This window comes from Callorhinchus milii, unplaced genomic scaffold, assembly GCF_018977255.1.
Source record: "Callorhinchus milii isolate IMCB2004 unplaced genomic scaffold, IMCB_Cmil_1.0 Scaffold4, whole genome shotgun sequence".
Taxonomy (NCBI): domain Eukaryota; kingdom Metazoa; phylum Chordata; class Chondrichthyes; order Chimaeriformes; family Callorhinchidae; genus Callorhinchus; species Callorhinchus milii.
This window is the reverse complement of record NW_024704745.1, coordinates 68,857,090-68,873,467: the sequence shown is the minus strand read 5'-3', so window position 1 is coordinate 68,873,467 and position 16,378 is coordinate 68,857,090. Positions and strand designations below refer to the sequence as shown.

General features: G+C 40.8%; 1 protein-coding gene across 3 annotated transcripts in view; it reads right to left on the bottom strand.

The window, feature by feature from the left end:
* The window catches only part of cdk8 (cyclin-dependent kinase 8), a 63,773-nt gene that overhangs the window by 19,433 nt on the left and 27,962 nt on the right, over positions 1 to 16,378 (bottom strand). For all 3 annotated transcript variants that reach the window (XM_007900631.2, XM_007900634.2, XM_007900632.2), the window contains exons 4-6: positions 16,130 to 16,240; positions 11,127 to 11,267; positions 2,111 to 2,168 (exon numbers count right to left, since the gene is read on the bottom strand). In XM_007900631.2, the coding sequence (XP_007898822.1) occupies positions 2,111 to 2,168; positions 11,127 to 11,267; positions 16,130 to 16,240 (310 nt within the window). The remainder of the gene's footprint in view (positions 1 to 2,110; positions 2,169 to 11,126; positions 11,268 to 16,129; positions 16,241 to 16,378) is intronic.

Below are 16,378 nucleotides of genomic sequence, written 5' to 3'. Positions count from 1 at the left end.
AAAGGGGGAAAACATGGAATCGGGATAATAACTTGTGGTTATAAATAAAAAAACATATACTCTTCTCTCATATTGAATTATGGCTATATCAAGACAAGAAGTTTGCTGATTTTTAAAAATGATATTGATGGTTTATACGACATGATTAATTTTTAAAGCATCCTTTTTTGGGGGATACATTTCCCTACTCAATTTCATACTTATTTGCAAGTATTCATATTTGTATTAGTTATTAAAAATGTTTTTAAAAACTTGAAAAACATTAGCTGAACTCGAGTAGCTGGCAACCTAATTTGGTGCCATTTCTAAACACTGCAAACTTCAATTCAATTCAGGCCAACTTCTCTGCAGGCTCCAAAACCAAATGTCATGACATCCCTGCTCTATCATCGGCTCCGTCTGTTTTGAGGCCTTGAGCAATCTCTAAGGATCCGATTGCATGGCTAATAAACTACCAGAAAAGGCAATACTGTAGTTAGTTGCAGCAGAACAAAGGTCACCTTGTTTTGCTTCCACATGAGGCTGCCGCCATTTGATTGGCAAGCTAAACATGGCATTGGATTAAACTGAGAGACACAGCCTATAAGTGTGCTAATTTTGCTTCTGAAGTTCAGGGACACACCAGTGGAAAAAAAAACTCAGCACCCACTGCTCTGACCACTGGCAGGGGCCTGGGAGCAGGGCACCTGTTTTCTGTGGATGGAGTGAGAGAAACAGCCTCAAAAATTAAAATACAGGATCGCTGCAAACTTCAGTTTGAATGCACCATAGCTATCATGAAAGACTTCTAAAGATTACAATAAATCTAACAAAAAAAGGAAGATGTGCAATGTCCACATAGTTCTTCCTAAACGTGTGTTCAGACTGCACAGCTTTCTTATAATTCAGGATTTCACTCAAAGGCCATTTAGATCACTGCCAGAGTAAATGAAAAGCTCCACTATTTTGTTAGAGGGTTAAAGCACATTTTGGGGAATTCAATTCCGCATCTGAACTGTTTCATAGCCAACTGCTTTACGTTGGCAATAGCAAAGCACATTTCAACACGCTTTATTTCCCCAATTAAAAAACAGAACTGTCTCAATATTCCCTTCCCCATGATATATCGAGTTTCATACTTCACAATTTGAATCCTTAAAAGTGAAAATTTCTTAAACTTACAAGTACTGAAATATTACAACATGAGGCCTCAAATTAATGAATCTGAGTTTGAGAAAGGGTTTGCGAACTGAATGAATATATTTTTGTGTGCATGTATGCATATGTATATAAATTTTATAATACACACACCTGTGCATGTGAAAATAAATGATTTTAACGTTTAAGCACTTTCTCTACTTCCAAATCTAGCAAAGGTTTAAAATAATTACAGCTCTTGCTTTGTAGGAGATATGATTTTTTAATTTATTTTCCATTCCCAATGGAGATCTACCAATTTATTTATTCACGTTCAGTAGGGAGCCATTTGTCTGACACCAGCCAACAGCTTCAAATCAAGCACATTGATCAGCAATCTCTGAAGCTGGAAAGTCATCAGGATGTGTCTGAGTCAGGAAATATGCACGTTGGATGAGTACCTCACATTTTTTGGTTTGGATGGCACTCAATTGACATCTACAACAGGAAAGGATGCTGTTCTGTATAGTTTCCTACGAAGTCTCAGCTCAGACAACATCAGTCATCCAGAGACCTGAATTGGCAATGGGAAATATGCTGCAGTAGGAAGCAAGTTAGTGTACAAAATAAGCTACAAGTTTAAATATCTCCTACAGGATAGCTTTTTTGGCAGAGCATTTTGCCGTAAAATTTTCCTTTCATGCATCTCTTCTCAAGGTATAAAAGAATCAGAATTTTCATACTTCAGATATTTATTCTTTTGTTTTATCAGAATCTAGATTATGGTGGACTAGTGGCTCACCAGTTTGCAGCCACAAGGAGAACACTGCTTTTCTTACACCTAATGATATTCCTAGCACTGCAAAGAATAAATGTTTTGAATTTCCATATTTCTATACAACAAATTATGATTTAATACAACATCCCTGAAATTAGTTAAGAGAATTAACTGTAATAAATAAACATGAACTTGAAGAATTGCATCATACTATACCTATTTTGACTCTGCCTCTTTCTGGTCCTTCACCCATTACTAAAATGTTTGCAGGTTTCTGGAATTGTAAGATCAGAATTTAATGTCAAACACCAGATTCATTGCAAAAACAAATGCATTTCTGAAAAGTCAGCAGACAATAAGCAAAATTATGTTCAATACATTTCAGATATGCTTAATATTAACTTGCATTTATACAAATATTGACTCATTTCACAAAATATAATTAATTAGAAATTAAATTAATGTTATATAGATAGGCAAATGAGGAAGCTAATCTTTGTTAGCAACATCCTGTAAGCGCTCCAAAACGCCATCCAGCGTGAAGGGCATTATATAAATGCAAGTTGTTGCAAATAAGATGAGAAGCCAACTCATTTGAAATTTGGGAATTCATTTGGGGATATTGATCACAAGAATTTAAAGCAAGCAAAACAAAAGAAAGTCTCCACATGTTTTTGAAACAGCAATAGGAGTTACAACCAGCTGAACCACAAGAAATCCAGCACCTAAAATTATTATTAATAATAATCCTGGCATTTGATATAGCGCCTTTCACGTCAGGATGTTTTTAAAGGGGTGGGGGCTTAAAGCTCTTCACCGGATATACTGTAAAGTGGAGCAATGTCCCACAAACAGCAATGGAGTGAGAAACCAGTTTTATTTGGGGGATTATTGGACAGGATTTGGGAGAGGGAAACTTCCTTTTCTTAAACATCCACCTGAACAGGCAGGCGAGCCTCAGTTTAACATCTCATCCGAAGGATGGCACCGCTGACAATGCAACACCCCCCTCCCAGCAATGTATTGAAGTGTCAGCTTAGACTCTGTGATTCCAAGTCCTGACTTTTGCCAGCCAACCCATCTCACGAGACGTCTCACCAAGATTTAGGAATATTTTTATATTCAAATTCTTGCTTTCTTTGCAAATTTGTACAGTGGCACTCCCAATAGATATTCCTTCATGAGAGCACCATATAATGCAGGTCTTTAAAGGTTGACAAAGGGTTTTCTCCCTTTCCTCCTTCAAGGCCGGTCTCAAGACCTTTCTCTTTGTCCGTGCCTTCAGCTCCCCTCTCGAACCCCTCCTCGCTCCCTCCCTTCCCTCCCCTCACCCTGACCATTTCCCCCCTGCTCGGGTCCTGACCCAACTGTCCAGCGCCTTGGGACATCCTCCCGACGTGAAAGGCGCTCTATAAATGAAAACTTGTTGTTGTTGTTGTTTATAAATAGGAGCATATAATATTAAACCAAAGAGGTGATCCTTAACTTATACAAATCATTAGAGGGACTGCAATTGAGATTATTGTTTCTATTTTGATTAATCTACAAAAGGGTGTCAGAGCTATAGAAGGGATGCAGAGGAGATTTACTAGGATAATATTAAGGATGAGTGATTTGACCCATGAGCAGAGACTGGGGGAACTGGGCCTATATTTTCTGGAACACGGAATATTGAGGGGAGACCTGATAGAGATCTGTAAATTAAGAGGGTTTTGATTCCAAGTCAGTGAGCCAGTGACCAGAGGCATCAATTTAAGGACAAGGACAACCCCAGGATCCTCTTATCCATCACCAACCGGCTCCTCCGCCCACCCTCTCAAGCCTTACCCATCCTCACCTCCAATGCCAACTGCAAGGCAATGCTGGACTTCAGCGAATCCAAAGTCGAGTGGATCCGCTCGGCTGCCTCTGCTCTTTCGTCTGCTATCCCCTCCCCATCTCCCCCTATCACCCCAGCCTCTACCCACCCTTCCCTCCACACCTTCGAACCTGTCTCCCACTCCTCTCTCACCACCACTATAACCCGCATGAAACCGGCCACCTGCTCCCCTCAAGCTCATCCCTACCCCTCTCCTTACTTCCCAGCTTCATCTCCTTTCCCCTCTTCTTACAGACATCATAAACCTCTCCCTGTCCACTAGTACTGTTCCCACCCGTTTAAAAACATCTGTCATCACTCCTATCCTTAAAAAACCCTCCCTGGACCCCTTCCTGCTCTCATACTACCGCCCCATCTCCAACCTCTCTTTCCTATCCAAGGTCCTGGAACGAGTCGTTGCTTCTCAGCATCCTTCCTCTCCCACCACTCCCTTCACAAACCCCATCAATTGGGTTTCCTTGCTGCCCACAGCACAGAAACAGGCCTGGTCAAAGCGACAAATGACATTCTGTCTATCTGCGACCAGAGCTCCCTCTGTCTCCTCATTCTCCTTGAACTCTCTGCTGTCTTCGACACCATTGACCACTCTATCCTCATCCACCGCTTCTCCTCTCACCTCAACCTTCACGGTTCTGTCCTTGAATAGTTCAGATTGTACCTCTCACACCGCCTCCACTTCATCTCCACAAACGTTTTCTCCTCTAGCCCCCACACCATCTTCAAGACCCATCTCAAGACCCTCCTCTTTGACCATGTTTTCGCTCACCCTGCTTTCCTCCCTGCCCTCCACCCTCCCCAAGCCCGACCCCCAGCTCGGGTCCGAAACACTACTTGTTCAGCACCTTGGGACGTCCTCCTGACATGAAGAGCGCTATACAAATGTAATTTTAACATAACATGTAGGAGCAGGAGTAGGCCATTCAATCATGGCTGATCTTCTAATCTAACTCCAGCTAATAACCTAACCCTGCCTTATCCCCATATCCCTTAATCCCTTGCAATAAGAAATCTATCTCAGTCTTGAATATGTTCAAGGAAGATTTTGTCATTGTTCATCATTCAAATAAATATATAAATATTCAAATTATAAAACTGGATAAGAAAGTTTTAAATCGCTTTAATGTTGGGGGGGGTGAAGGAAAGTTTTGAGGCAATTGAAAAGGTAGGATTTCAGGAGTTTTTTTTGTTAGGATATAAAAGGGGTGAGGCAGAGGGATTTATGATGGGAGTTCTAAAGAGTCATGGGAGTGGCTGAAAGATTGGGCACCGATGATGAAGTGAAGGGACAAGGAATGCGATGCTGGCCTGAGCTAGCTGAGAAGAGGGGCAAGCAGGAGAATGAGGGCAGAGAAAGTCATAGAGAAAGAAAGGGTGAAAAGGTGGAGGGGTTTGGAGGTGAGAATGAGGATCCTGAAGCTGTTCTGTTGGGAGCCAGGTGAGGACAGGGATCATAGTCATGCAAACTTAACAAACGCATTAGAAACCAGAATTGCAGTACACCCAACATCTGAAAGAGAAAAATAGGTTAACGTTTCAGCTATAACCCATCAATAGAATTGTCCAGAGAATGATCTGAAAAAGGGGGTCAAAGATTACTTATTTTTCTCTTTCTGATGTTGATTGACCTACAAGGAAATTTCCAGCTAGGTTAAGTATCTAATCAATCAGCAAAGAAAACAAACAAATCAAAATTTTCAGCTTATAACTGAGCTTATGCAAGCACTGAAACCGTGAAATGAGTGGAACCATATTGCTATTTGGAGATGTAATTACCAGCAACCCCCTTCCCAACAGTCTCTATCCAATTCCCCAATTTGTATCACCTTAAAGTTCATAAGCTAAGGCTTGACAAAACATACTACAAATTATTATTCTATTAGTTCAGAACACCTTATTGTAGTATACGGGGTGACCAAATTTTTCAGCTACATTATTATCTAAAAAAATTGCTTCTTTAAGACTTATTAGACCTTGTAATGGTATCACAACTTTTTGGTCACCTTTTATTAAATAATCCTTGCATTTGATATACAACAACTTGCATTTATGCAGCATAACTTCTCACAGCACTTTATAATGTGATAGCACCTTATCCCAGTGTCGAGATATTTCAAAACATTCAATAGGATTCTACTGTAAAGCGTAATGACTTGGAATTTGTAGGCAAACATGTCAACCAATGTGTACCAGTCATGAAGTGAAAAAGCAATTTCATCTAGAGAACTGTTGGATAGGACACTGGTAGAAACGCTTCTCTTTTAAAATTGTGCCATGGAATCTTTAATGTCCACCTGAACATCTCGATCTTATGGCAATGACATGAGACAACTGGTCATGCAAAATATAATAGATTAAGAGGTAGTGCAAAATTCTCAGCGGTCGCATATTCCCTTGTGGAATAAGAGTACCACAGGGAAAGCAATTCATCCGTGGCTAACTAGAGCAGTTAGGGAAAGCATCAAATTAAAAGAAAAGGCTTATAAAACTGCCAAGAAAAGCAGCAAATCTGAAGATTGGGAGAGTTTTAGAAACCAGCAAAAAAAACTAAAAAACTCATTAAGAGCGAGAAAAAGGAGTATGAGGGTAAGCTAGCTAGGAACATTAAGTCTGATTGTAAAAGTTTTTACAAATATATTAAGAGGAATAGGCTAGTGAGGGTAAATGTAGGTCCACTTCAGTCAGAGATGGGAGAAGTTGTAATGGGGGATAAGCACATGGCAGAGTCCCTAAATGGGTACTTTGCATCTGTCTTCACCGTAGAAGACACAACAAGTCTGCCAACAATAGAGATGCACCAAGAGGATAAGGACAGGGAGCAACTTAGGGAAATTTTCATTAGTAGAGAATTGGTGCTAGGGAAACTGTTAGCACTAAAAAGTGACAAATCCCCTGGTCCGGATGGCTTGCATCCCAGGGTTTTAAAAGAGGTAGCTTATGAGATAGTGGAGGCCTTATGTCTGATCTTCCAAAATTCCTTGGATTCTGGAACAGTCCCCATGGATTGGAAGATCGCAAATGTCACACCACTATTTAAAAAAGGTGGAAAGGAAAAGATGGGGAACTATAGGCCAGTTAGTCTCACATCAGTGATAGGAAAAATTTTAGAATCGTTGATTAAGGATGTGGTAGTGCGGTATTTAGGGGAGCACAATATAATTAGGCCAAGTCAACATGGCTTTACAAAAGGGAAGTCATGTTTGACAAATCTCAGAGTTTTTTGAGGATATTTCCAGTAAACTAGATAAGGGTGAATCAGTGGATGTAGTCTATTTGGACTTCTAGAAAGCATTCGATAAGGTGCCGCATAAAAGGTTAGTCCAAAAGTTAAGGGCCCATGAAATTGGGTGGATTGGGGAATGGTTAACGGATAGGAAACAAAGAGTAGGGATAAACGGGTCCTTTTCAGATTGGCGGGATGTGACTAGTGGGAGTGTCACAAGGATCAGTCCTTGGGCCTCAGCTATTTACCATCTACATCAACGATCTAGATGAGGACATCAAAGTTAATATATCTAAATTCGCGGATGACACAAAACTAGGAGGAAGTGTCAACACAGAGGATGACATTAAAAAAATGCAGCGAGACATAGATAGGTTAGGTGATTGGGCAGGTAGGTGGCAGATGAAGTATAATGTAGGGAAGTGCGAAGTCATCCACCTAGGTAGCAAAAACAGTAGAGCGGGTTATTTTTTAGAAGGGGAGAGATTGGAATGTGTTAGCGTCCAGAGGGACTTGGGTGTCCTTGTACACCAATCACAGAAAGTTAGTCTGCAGGTGCAGCAGCAATTAGGAAGGCGAACGGTATGTTAGCATTCATTATGAAAGGATTAGAGTACAAGAGTAGGGAAGTCTTGCTGCAAATGTATGGGACCCTGGTGAGACCACACCGGGAATACTGTGTGCAGTTTTGGTCTCCTCATTTAAGGAAGGATGTACTTGCCTTGGAGGGGGTGCAGTGTAGATTTACTAGGTTAGTACCAGGGATGAAGGGGATGAGTTACAAGGATAGGCTGACCAATTTGGGCCTATATTCTCTAGAATACAGAAGAATTAGAGGGAATCTTTTAGAAACCTATAAGATAATCAAAGGGCATGATAGAGTAGATAGTGGGAGATTGTTTCCCCTGGTTGGAGAAACTAAAACCAGGGGTCACAACCTTAAAATCAGAGGTCAGCCCTTTCGTACTGAGTTGAGGAAGAACTCCTTCACTCAAAGGGTGGTGAATGTATGGAACTCGCTACCCCAAAGGGCTGTTGACGCTCAGTCCTTGAACATATTCAAGACTGAGATAGATAGATTTCTTATTGCAAAAGGGATTAAGGGATATGGGGATAAGGCAGGGTCAGGTTATTAGCTGGAGTAAGATTAGAAGATCAGCCATGATTGAATGGCGGGGCAGGCTCGAAGGGCCGAATGGCCTACTCCTGCTCCTCCTACATGTTATGTTATAAAAGGCAGCAGGTACTAAAAGAAATAGATGCAAATGAAAGCAATCTCTTGTGCACTGCATATACAACTTGGAAAATTAATGTAACCAATGTCTTTTGTAATTATCATCTTAGGCAAAGTAAAAGACACAACAGGCCAGGCACACATAGCAAGTCAAATGCTTTGGTATGTGTACAGATGATGTTTAATAATAGTGACAGGCAAAATGGTGTACTGGCAGAAAAAACATGGATGTGGCCTTGAACTGGCCCTGAGGAATTTACACCCAATTTCATGCTCTGTGAATTGGTAATCCAATGTCTTTCATCTTTTTAAAATGGCTCCTTTACTCTGCTGTCAATGTGATTTAAGCACAGAGAGTTACAGTGCAATCTTTGACCCCTTTATAACAATATAACTACAAGCCTAATTTCTATTTTTATAAAAATATTAACAATTAAATTCAAGCTTCAGTTATTTTTAATGTGTATTACAACAAAATTACATTTGTAAAGCGCCTTTCACATCAGGAGGACTTCCCAAAGCGCTGAACAGTTGGAGATCAGGACCCGAGCGCTTGGGGGTGGGGGGGGCAGGGTTGGAATGAGGGAGCACAGAGAGGTAGGAGGGCCGCTGAAGGCACAGTCGAAAAGGAGGGTCTTGATTCGTGCCTTGAAGGAGGCAAGGGAGGGAGCAAAGTGAAGGGACTGTGGGATGGAGTTTCAAAGGGTGGGGGCAAAGAGGCTGAAAGCCCGGATGCCGATGGTAGGGCGGGTCAGGCAGGAGACATGGAGCAGGCTGAAGTCTCCTGAACAGAGGGAGCAGACAGATTGATCGGGGGTCAGCAGGTCAGAGATGTAGGAGGGGGCAAGGCCGTGGAGGGCCTTGAAAGTGAGGACAAGGATTTTGAATTCTATCCTCTGAGGGAGGGGAGCCAGTGGAGCCGGAATGAGGTTATGGAGCCTGGTGTGGGAGAGGACACAAGCGGCAGAGTTCCGGATGATTTGCAGCTTGTGGAGGGAAGAGTTGGGGAGGCCGGCAAGGAGGGAGTTTCCTTAGTCAAGCCTTGAGGTGACGAATGTGTGGATGAGAGTTTCAGCGGCCCGAGGGGTGAGGCAGTGGCGGAGTCGGGCAATGTTGCTGAGGTGGAGGAAGGCAGAGCAGGTCATCAACAACAACAACTTGGATTTATATAGCGCCCTCCATGCCGGACAGCGTCTCAGAACGCTTCACAGTAACGGACCCCGGGGCCGAGCCAGGGGGAGGGGGAGGAAGGTGACCAAAGGCGCAGTTGAAAAGAAAGGTCTTCAGCTGAGACCTGAAAGTACGAAGAGAGGGGGCGAGGCGAAGAGAGTGAGGGAGTCCCAGAGCCACAGAGCACAGTGGCTGAAGGCACTGCCGCCAAGGGTGGAGCGGAGGACAAGGAGGAGGCCAGACCCGGTGGAACAAAGGCAACGGGCACTGTTTTGAGGAGAGAGGAAGTCAGAGAGGTAGGGGGCGGTGCAGAGGAGTGGAGGGATTTGAAGACAAGAGTGAGGATGTTGAAATCGATCCTCTCTGGGACAGGCAGCCAGGTCATGGCACAGGTATGGGGGAGAAAGGGCAGTTGAGGGTCGAATAAGATGCCTAGGTTCCTGACTGGCTTGGTGAAGTGGGAGTGTGCATCCATGCAACCATGGATGCTGTTGCTGCCAGTGCCTGAGGCTCTGGCGCAAGCCAATCAGGAGAGCCTCGGTTTTGCTGACATTCAACTGTACAAAGTTGGCTCTCATCCAAGACTTGATGTCTGAAACAGTCTGTCAGGATGTTAGTTGTCCTGGAACCGAGGGTGGAGGCAGAGAGATAGAGTTGGGTGTCATCTGCGAAGATGATCAAGGAAAACTTCCTATGTTGTTGCTTAGTCTGTTTGATCAAAATTAACTAGGTATTGACAGGTTTTATCTTCATTATTTTCCTCCTCTTTGCTCAATGACGTTCCTGGCAGAGATTAGCTGTGACATTTGTCTATATAACAACCTTCACTTCAATCCTGATAAATTATATTTTGTAAAGAGCTTCAAGATGTTAATTTTTTTTACATGAAAGCCATAACTTATATGAAGTTTACAAGATATTATCAGCTTTTGAGCCATTTCTTCTTAGATCTCAAATCTTCAAAAGCAGTCCTGAAACGTGTTAATAAACAAATTTGGAGTCTCTTGCACAAGACAATGGGCTTCTGCATGTGTCAGATATCCAGCTGACCAAAAATATTGAACATCTTGAATAAAACACCCTCCTTCTCCAGTGTTTTGACATCAAATATGAATGATAAATGAATAATCAACATTATATTTGTTCAAGGACGACCGTTCATGCAGCAAGGGTTAGAGAAACCTACTCTGTCCGCCCAGCTACCAGCTACATTTGTGGGCATGACCAGTGAAGGTGGGTAATGCCAGGTATGTGCCACTACCTTTCTTAAGGGTAGGTAAGATACATAGCAAAAGCCATTTTGCTTTCTGATCTATTGTCAGAATTTTCCACAGGAGTGAAACAGACCGGCAAAAATGGAAAGCAAAAACTATTCTGTAAAATGGTCTTTTTAAGTTTCTGAGATCTGAAATCTCAAACTTAGTACAAAACTGAACATGCTCTGAAGAGAAAACTAAACAAAATGAGATGAAAGAAAAAAAAACTCTCCCAAAGTATTTTCTTCTCATAAAGTTGCTGCAAGAATGCAGGCCAAATCACAAAAAGGGAACCATAATCCAACATCTGTCACTCAGCATTTACTCTTATAATTAAGAGTATAATTACTCTTATTTCAATTATATTTAGGGCTTTGATCTGTCACTAAGGCAACCAGCAATAAAATCAGCAACACTTTTTGCAATAAATATTCCCTGATATCCATTTCACATATCCTCATCAAATCACTTACCAGATCCCTGTGTAACACCCAGTTAGCATGCAGATAGTGAATGCCATCTAGAATCTGATATAATAGGGATTTCACCATCCCTCGAGGTAACTGAACTGGTTTCTTGTTTGCTTTAGAAGCTCTGTGAAATTTGATTATGTGCTGAAAGAAGAAAAACAAAACATTTATTGGCAAATACAGGAACTGAGGATAGGACCACATTGCTAGTGAATTACATTCCTGAGGTCCTTTTCACAACTGTTTGATGGTACAATTCATCTATCCAAATATTTCTTTTTTAATCTTTTACAGTCTCAACTTCATTAGTACAAGACCATATTGCTAAAATATATATTGATTTTGATACAGCTTATTTCTTTCTGTAAAACTACATATGTCCATATAGTATGTACGTTATACTTGCAACTAGATCTAAAATGCATTCTCATTTACATATCTCGAGCAGAGGAAACCACTGATACATGAATGAACCAGTTTTTCTGACATGAATAAAATTAACATCAACTTGTCCAGTTTGAAGTGCTGCAACATCAAGGCAGAATTCAAAACATTTTTCCTACAACAGATCAATGAACAAGAGTTTAACTTTTAAATAGCAGTGCTTTAAAATGTGCACAAAACAAAATAAGACAAGAAATATTGTTACATGAATACTTTTTTTTTATTCTGCCAGTTAATGTCAGTTTTAGAAAATAAATAATTGACAGACTGCAATATAGGAATGTTTTTCCAAATTTAGGGCAGTTTGATTCTCAACTCCCAAAACAGCCCATTACTTTAACTGTCCTATAGTTAGATTCTGTCAGCTCTCTGTCAGCTTGACTGCTGAATAAAATACTTCAAAGATCGAATACTGTAAATATTAGAGTGAGGATGGGGCGAGTGCACAGGAAGCCAGCAATTACTCTTGTGAGGATTTCCAGTGTTTGGTTGAATACCACTAGATGCCGGGAGGCCTTCTGGACCTGGAAAAGCTCCTGGCATCCAGATTATTCAAAACTCTGCCGCCCACATTCTCACCCGCACCAAACTCCAGTCCCCGATTACCCCAGTCCTTGCCAGACTAGACTGGCTGCCTGTCCCAGAGAGGATCGACTTCAAGATCCTCATCCTTGTCTTCAAATCCCTCCACTCCTCTACACTCCACTACCTCTCTGACCTCTCTCCTCAAAACAATGCCCGTTGCCTCCGTTCCTCCCGGTCTGGCCTCCTCCTTGTCCCCCCGAGTACTCCGCTCCACCCTCGGCGGCCGTGCCTTCAGCCACTATGCCCCGAGGCTCTAGAACTCCCTTCCTCATTCCTTTCGCCTCGCTCCCTCTCTTCAGGTCTCTGCTGAAGACCTTTCTTTTCGACCGCCCTTTGGTCACCTTCCTCCCCCTCCCCCTGGCTCAGCTCCAGGATTTGTTACTGTGAAGCGCTCTAAGACGCCGTCCGGCGTGGAGGGCGCTATATAAATCCAAGTTGTTGTTGATGCTGAGAACTATTTCTAAAGGATATTAGAAATATCTGCCTTCTAATTCCAATTCTAAAGGATAGAGGGATTAAGGGATATGGGGATAAGGCGGGCAGATGGAGTTAAATTAGAAGATCAGCCATGATCTTGTTGAATGGCGGGGTAGATTTGAGGGGCCTAATGGCCTACTCCAGCTCCTAATTCCTATGTTCCTATATTACATACTTCCAGTATACCACGTAATGAGCAGATCTGTGCTATATCAGAGTGAGTTATAACTTATTGTGAGCCAAAGTGAATTATTTAATGTGATCAGACATAAGTGAATTATTACAAATATGTTAGTTAAGTAAGGTATGCTTCTTAGTTAGTGTCGATGTGACCTGCAGAATTACAATCTTGATTATAAAATGTTGTTTTGATTAAGTGAAGATTGCTTATGTTCATTAGCAGGTGTACTACAATCTTCAATACAAATGTTTTCATTAAATTGAGCTGAATTGCAGAACTTCTATCTAGGCGTAACAAGTGTTACAGGGTAGCTGGTATAACACTAGACAAGATGGTATAATATGTTGTGTATTGTGACATGAAAAGTAAAATTGGCTAAAAAGAGGTAAATTTGTTATTACAGCTGTAGTTTGATGTGTCTTTTATTTCGTGAATTAATTGCTGCTGTAGTTTAATCAGAGTCAGCCCAAGGCCGACGTGATTAAAATAATCAGGTGGATGAAAAAGTGCTGACATGCACTAAATGACCTGAAGTAGGGAATCATGATATGAAGTATAGCTGAGTTACACTTCAATGCTTGGGCAGTCAGAGTTGGTGTGAGAGCGAGTGTATCATTCACTTCTCCAGGAAAGGCAGAACTCCCACCCAAGGCTTAGGGATTCAAGTAACATTAGAAGGAAGAAAAAAAAGGTGTTGATGATACAAGAACACAGTTACAAGAGATGCAACGCCCGCTATCATCAGTATCCAATGGTATCCAGGGCTTGATATCCAGGGGAATATACAAAAGTAAAGATGTGATATTGCATCTATACATAGCATAGGTTGGACCACATTTGGAGTATTGTATCCAATTCTGATGTCCACACTATAAGAAGGATATTGCAGCAATGGAAAGAATACAGCGTAGGTTTACAAGGACAAGGATAGACTGGATGGGTGATTTGCTGAAGAGATGTTTATGGGAGGACCTAATAGAACAACAACTTGTACTTATATAACGCTCTCCACGCAGGGTAGTGTCTCAGAATGCTCAAGAGTGGCGGAGTCCCAATTCCGAGCTAGGAATAGAAGTGTTTAAAATTATATGATGTTACTGAACCACGCAGGAAGCCGGCAATCTTTCTCGGGAGCATTTCCAGCAGTTACTGGGATGCTGTGCACCTCCTTTTCCCATGCACTATGACAAGCAGAGTCAGTCAAGGCATTTGCCAAGGAACAATCAATTTAAACATAGAGAAAGGTAGAGGGATATGGGTTTGGGACTGCTATGTAGTCCAGCAAAAAAGACTCAGTGAAGGCATTCAACAAGTAACTAGAACAATTCAGGCTCAGCAAAAGGAGGAAGAGGATTTGAGGCATGAAAATAATTTTCAAAAAGAAAACAGTAAAACCAGGTAGATCCAGCAGGTAGCTGAACAAGTTGGATAAACTTTTTGATTTCCGCATTCTTATACTCTTAGTTCAGCTGAAAAAGGGAACGCCTGGCTCAAACAGGCCACAGATGACAGAAGAAACAGTTCAGTGTTAAAATATTTTCAAAGTAAATCAATAGGAATGCAATAAATCAGGAATGAACCTGTGGTGAAATGATGTGAGCCATCACCAGACTTTATTTCTATTGGTTTTAGGCCAGTTTCTAACATTCTTTTTCTTCCTCCAAACGTGCCGTATTTTATCCCCAAACTCGGAACTAAAATACTATGAATGCTTTATTCACAAAACGTTCAAATTTTGAAAGACTTGCTATACACAAAACAGTTTAGAGAAAGTATTAAATAGCTACCAGTATATCTTGTTGAGCAATCTAACATTTGTAAATATGTTGAAATGAGGGCAGATTTGATTAAAAACATCAGATAAGTGATTTTCTGAGACTGTGCTTCCCTGTAATACTGAATATATTCATGGTGCAAATACATATTCTGGTGTACTACTCATCAAATTCTCTCACTTTCAGTAGGTTTTAGAACATTGGCAAGTGGTGCAAAATGGCTTAGGGGTACAGATCCTTGGATGAATAAGGAGGTGACGCAAAGCTGCAGCTAAGGAAAAAAGCATTTGAAAAGTACAGAATAGGTAATGGAGAGGAAAACAAGAGGGAATAAAACAAGTATAGGAAAGAGTTTAAAACAACGATTAGTCAGGCAAAGAGGAACTATGAGCAGAACATAGCAAAAAATATAAAAAGAAACTGCAAGGTGTTGTATGAGTATGTTAGCAATAAAGGGATGGTTAAAGTAGGGATAGGACCATTGAGAGGAGAATGTGATAATTTCACAGCAGACAACAACAACAATAACAACAAGATTACATTTGTATAGCACCTTTCATATCGGGAGGATGTCCCAAGGCAATAAGCAAATGGCTGAAATACTAAATGAATAATTTGCCTTAGTTTGCACAAAGGAAACTGATGAACAAAATGTAATAAAGCAGAAGGGGCAGGATGTAAATTTGCAACATTTAAGATAGGGAGAAACAAGGTATTAAATAAATTACACAATCTTAAAGAGCACAAGGAAACTGGCCCAGATGGACTGGGCCCAAAGATTGTTAGGAACATTAGGTAGGAGATAGCTGAGGCTCTAGTATATAGATTTAAAAACTCTGTAGAGAAAGGAATTGTGCCAGAGGACTAGAAAATGGCCAATGCAATATACCCATTTTTAAAAAAGGGTGATAAGAGCCTTCAGGAAACTGCAGGTCACCTATCTTAACATTGGTTGTGGGCAAGGTATCAGAAGCTACAATAAAAAATGAAGTAACTAATCATGTGGAGAATCTAATTCAGAACAGCCAGCAAGGATATATGAAAGGAAGGTCATGCTTTACTAACCTTATCAAATTCTTTGAAGGTGTAACTGATAAATTGGACAAGGGAATTGCAATCAGGGAATGTAGTGTATCTGGATTTTCAGAAGACCTTTGATAAAGTGCTTTATCAGAAGCTTGTGACTAAAATAGGGGTATGTGAAACTGTGGGAGAGGTAGTGGAATGGATTAAATAATAGTTAGGAAGCCAAAAGCAGAGAGTAGGAGTTAAGGGTATCTTTTCAGACTGGAAAGAAGTAGGAAATGATGTTTCTCAAGTCTACTCCTTGCACACTTGAAATAAAACATCTGACACAAACATTTCCAATTTCTGATTCCATACAGATTTAATTATTTCAAATATAGAAATATATTTTTTGAGGAATAGATGCTAAAACTTACTAGGGGAATTAAATTTAACCAATAAAAAAACAGTAAAACTACCAAAGATGTACTAATGCTTTGCAGTCCAAAAAGTACATTTGTAATATTACTCTTTCTTACCCAGAGGTCATGTTCCGCATAGTCAAACAAAAGCCACACTTTCCTGTCTGCATGTGACAGAAATACTTTCTGGAGAGCAATGACGTTTGGGTGTTTCAACTCCCGTAGCAACTGTGAACAAAGAACACAATATTAGAAAATGAGCTCAATTCAAAATTAAAAACTGATTCCAATACGAATTGAAAATATCCTCGTACCTACTGGGACTTATTTTAAAATTAAAAATAGTTTTGTTAGAGTTGCAGTTTA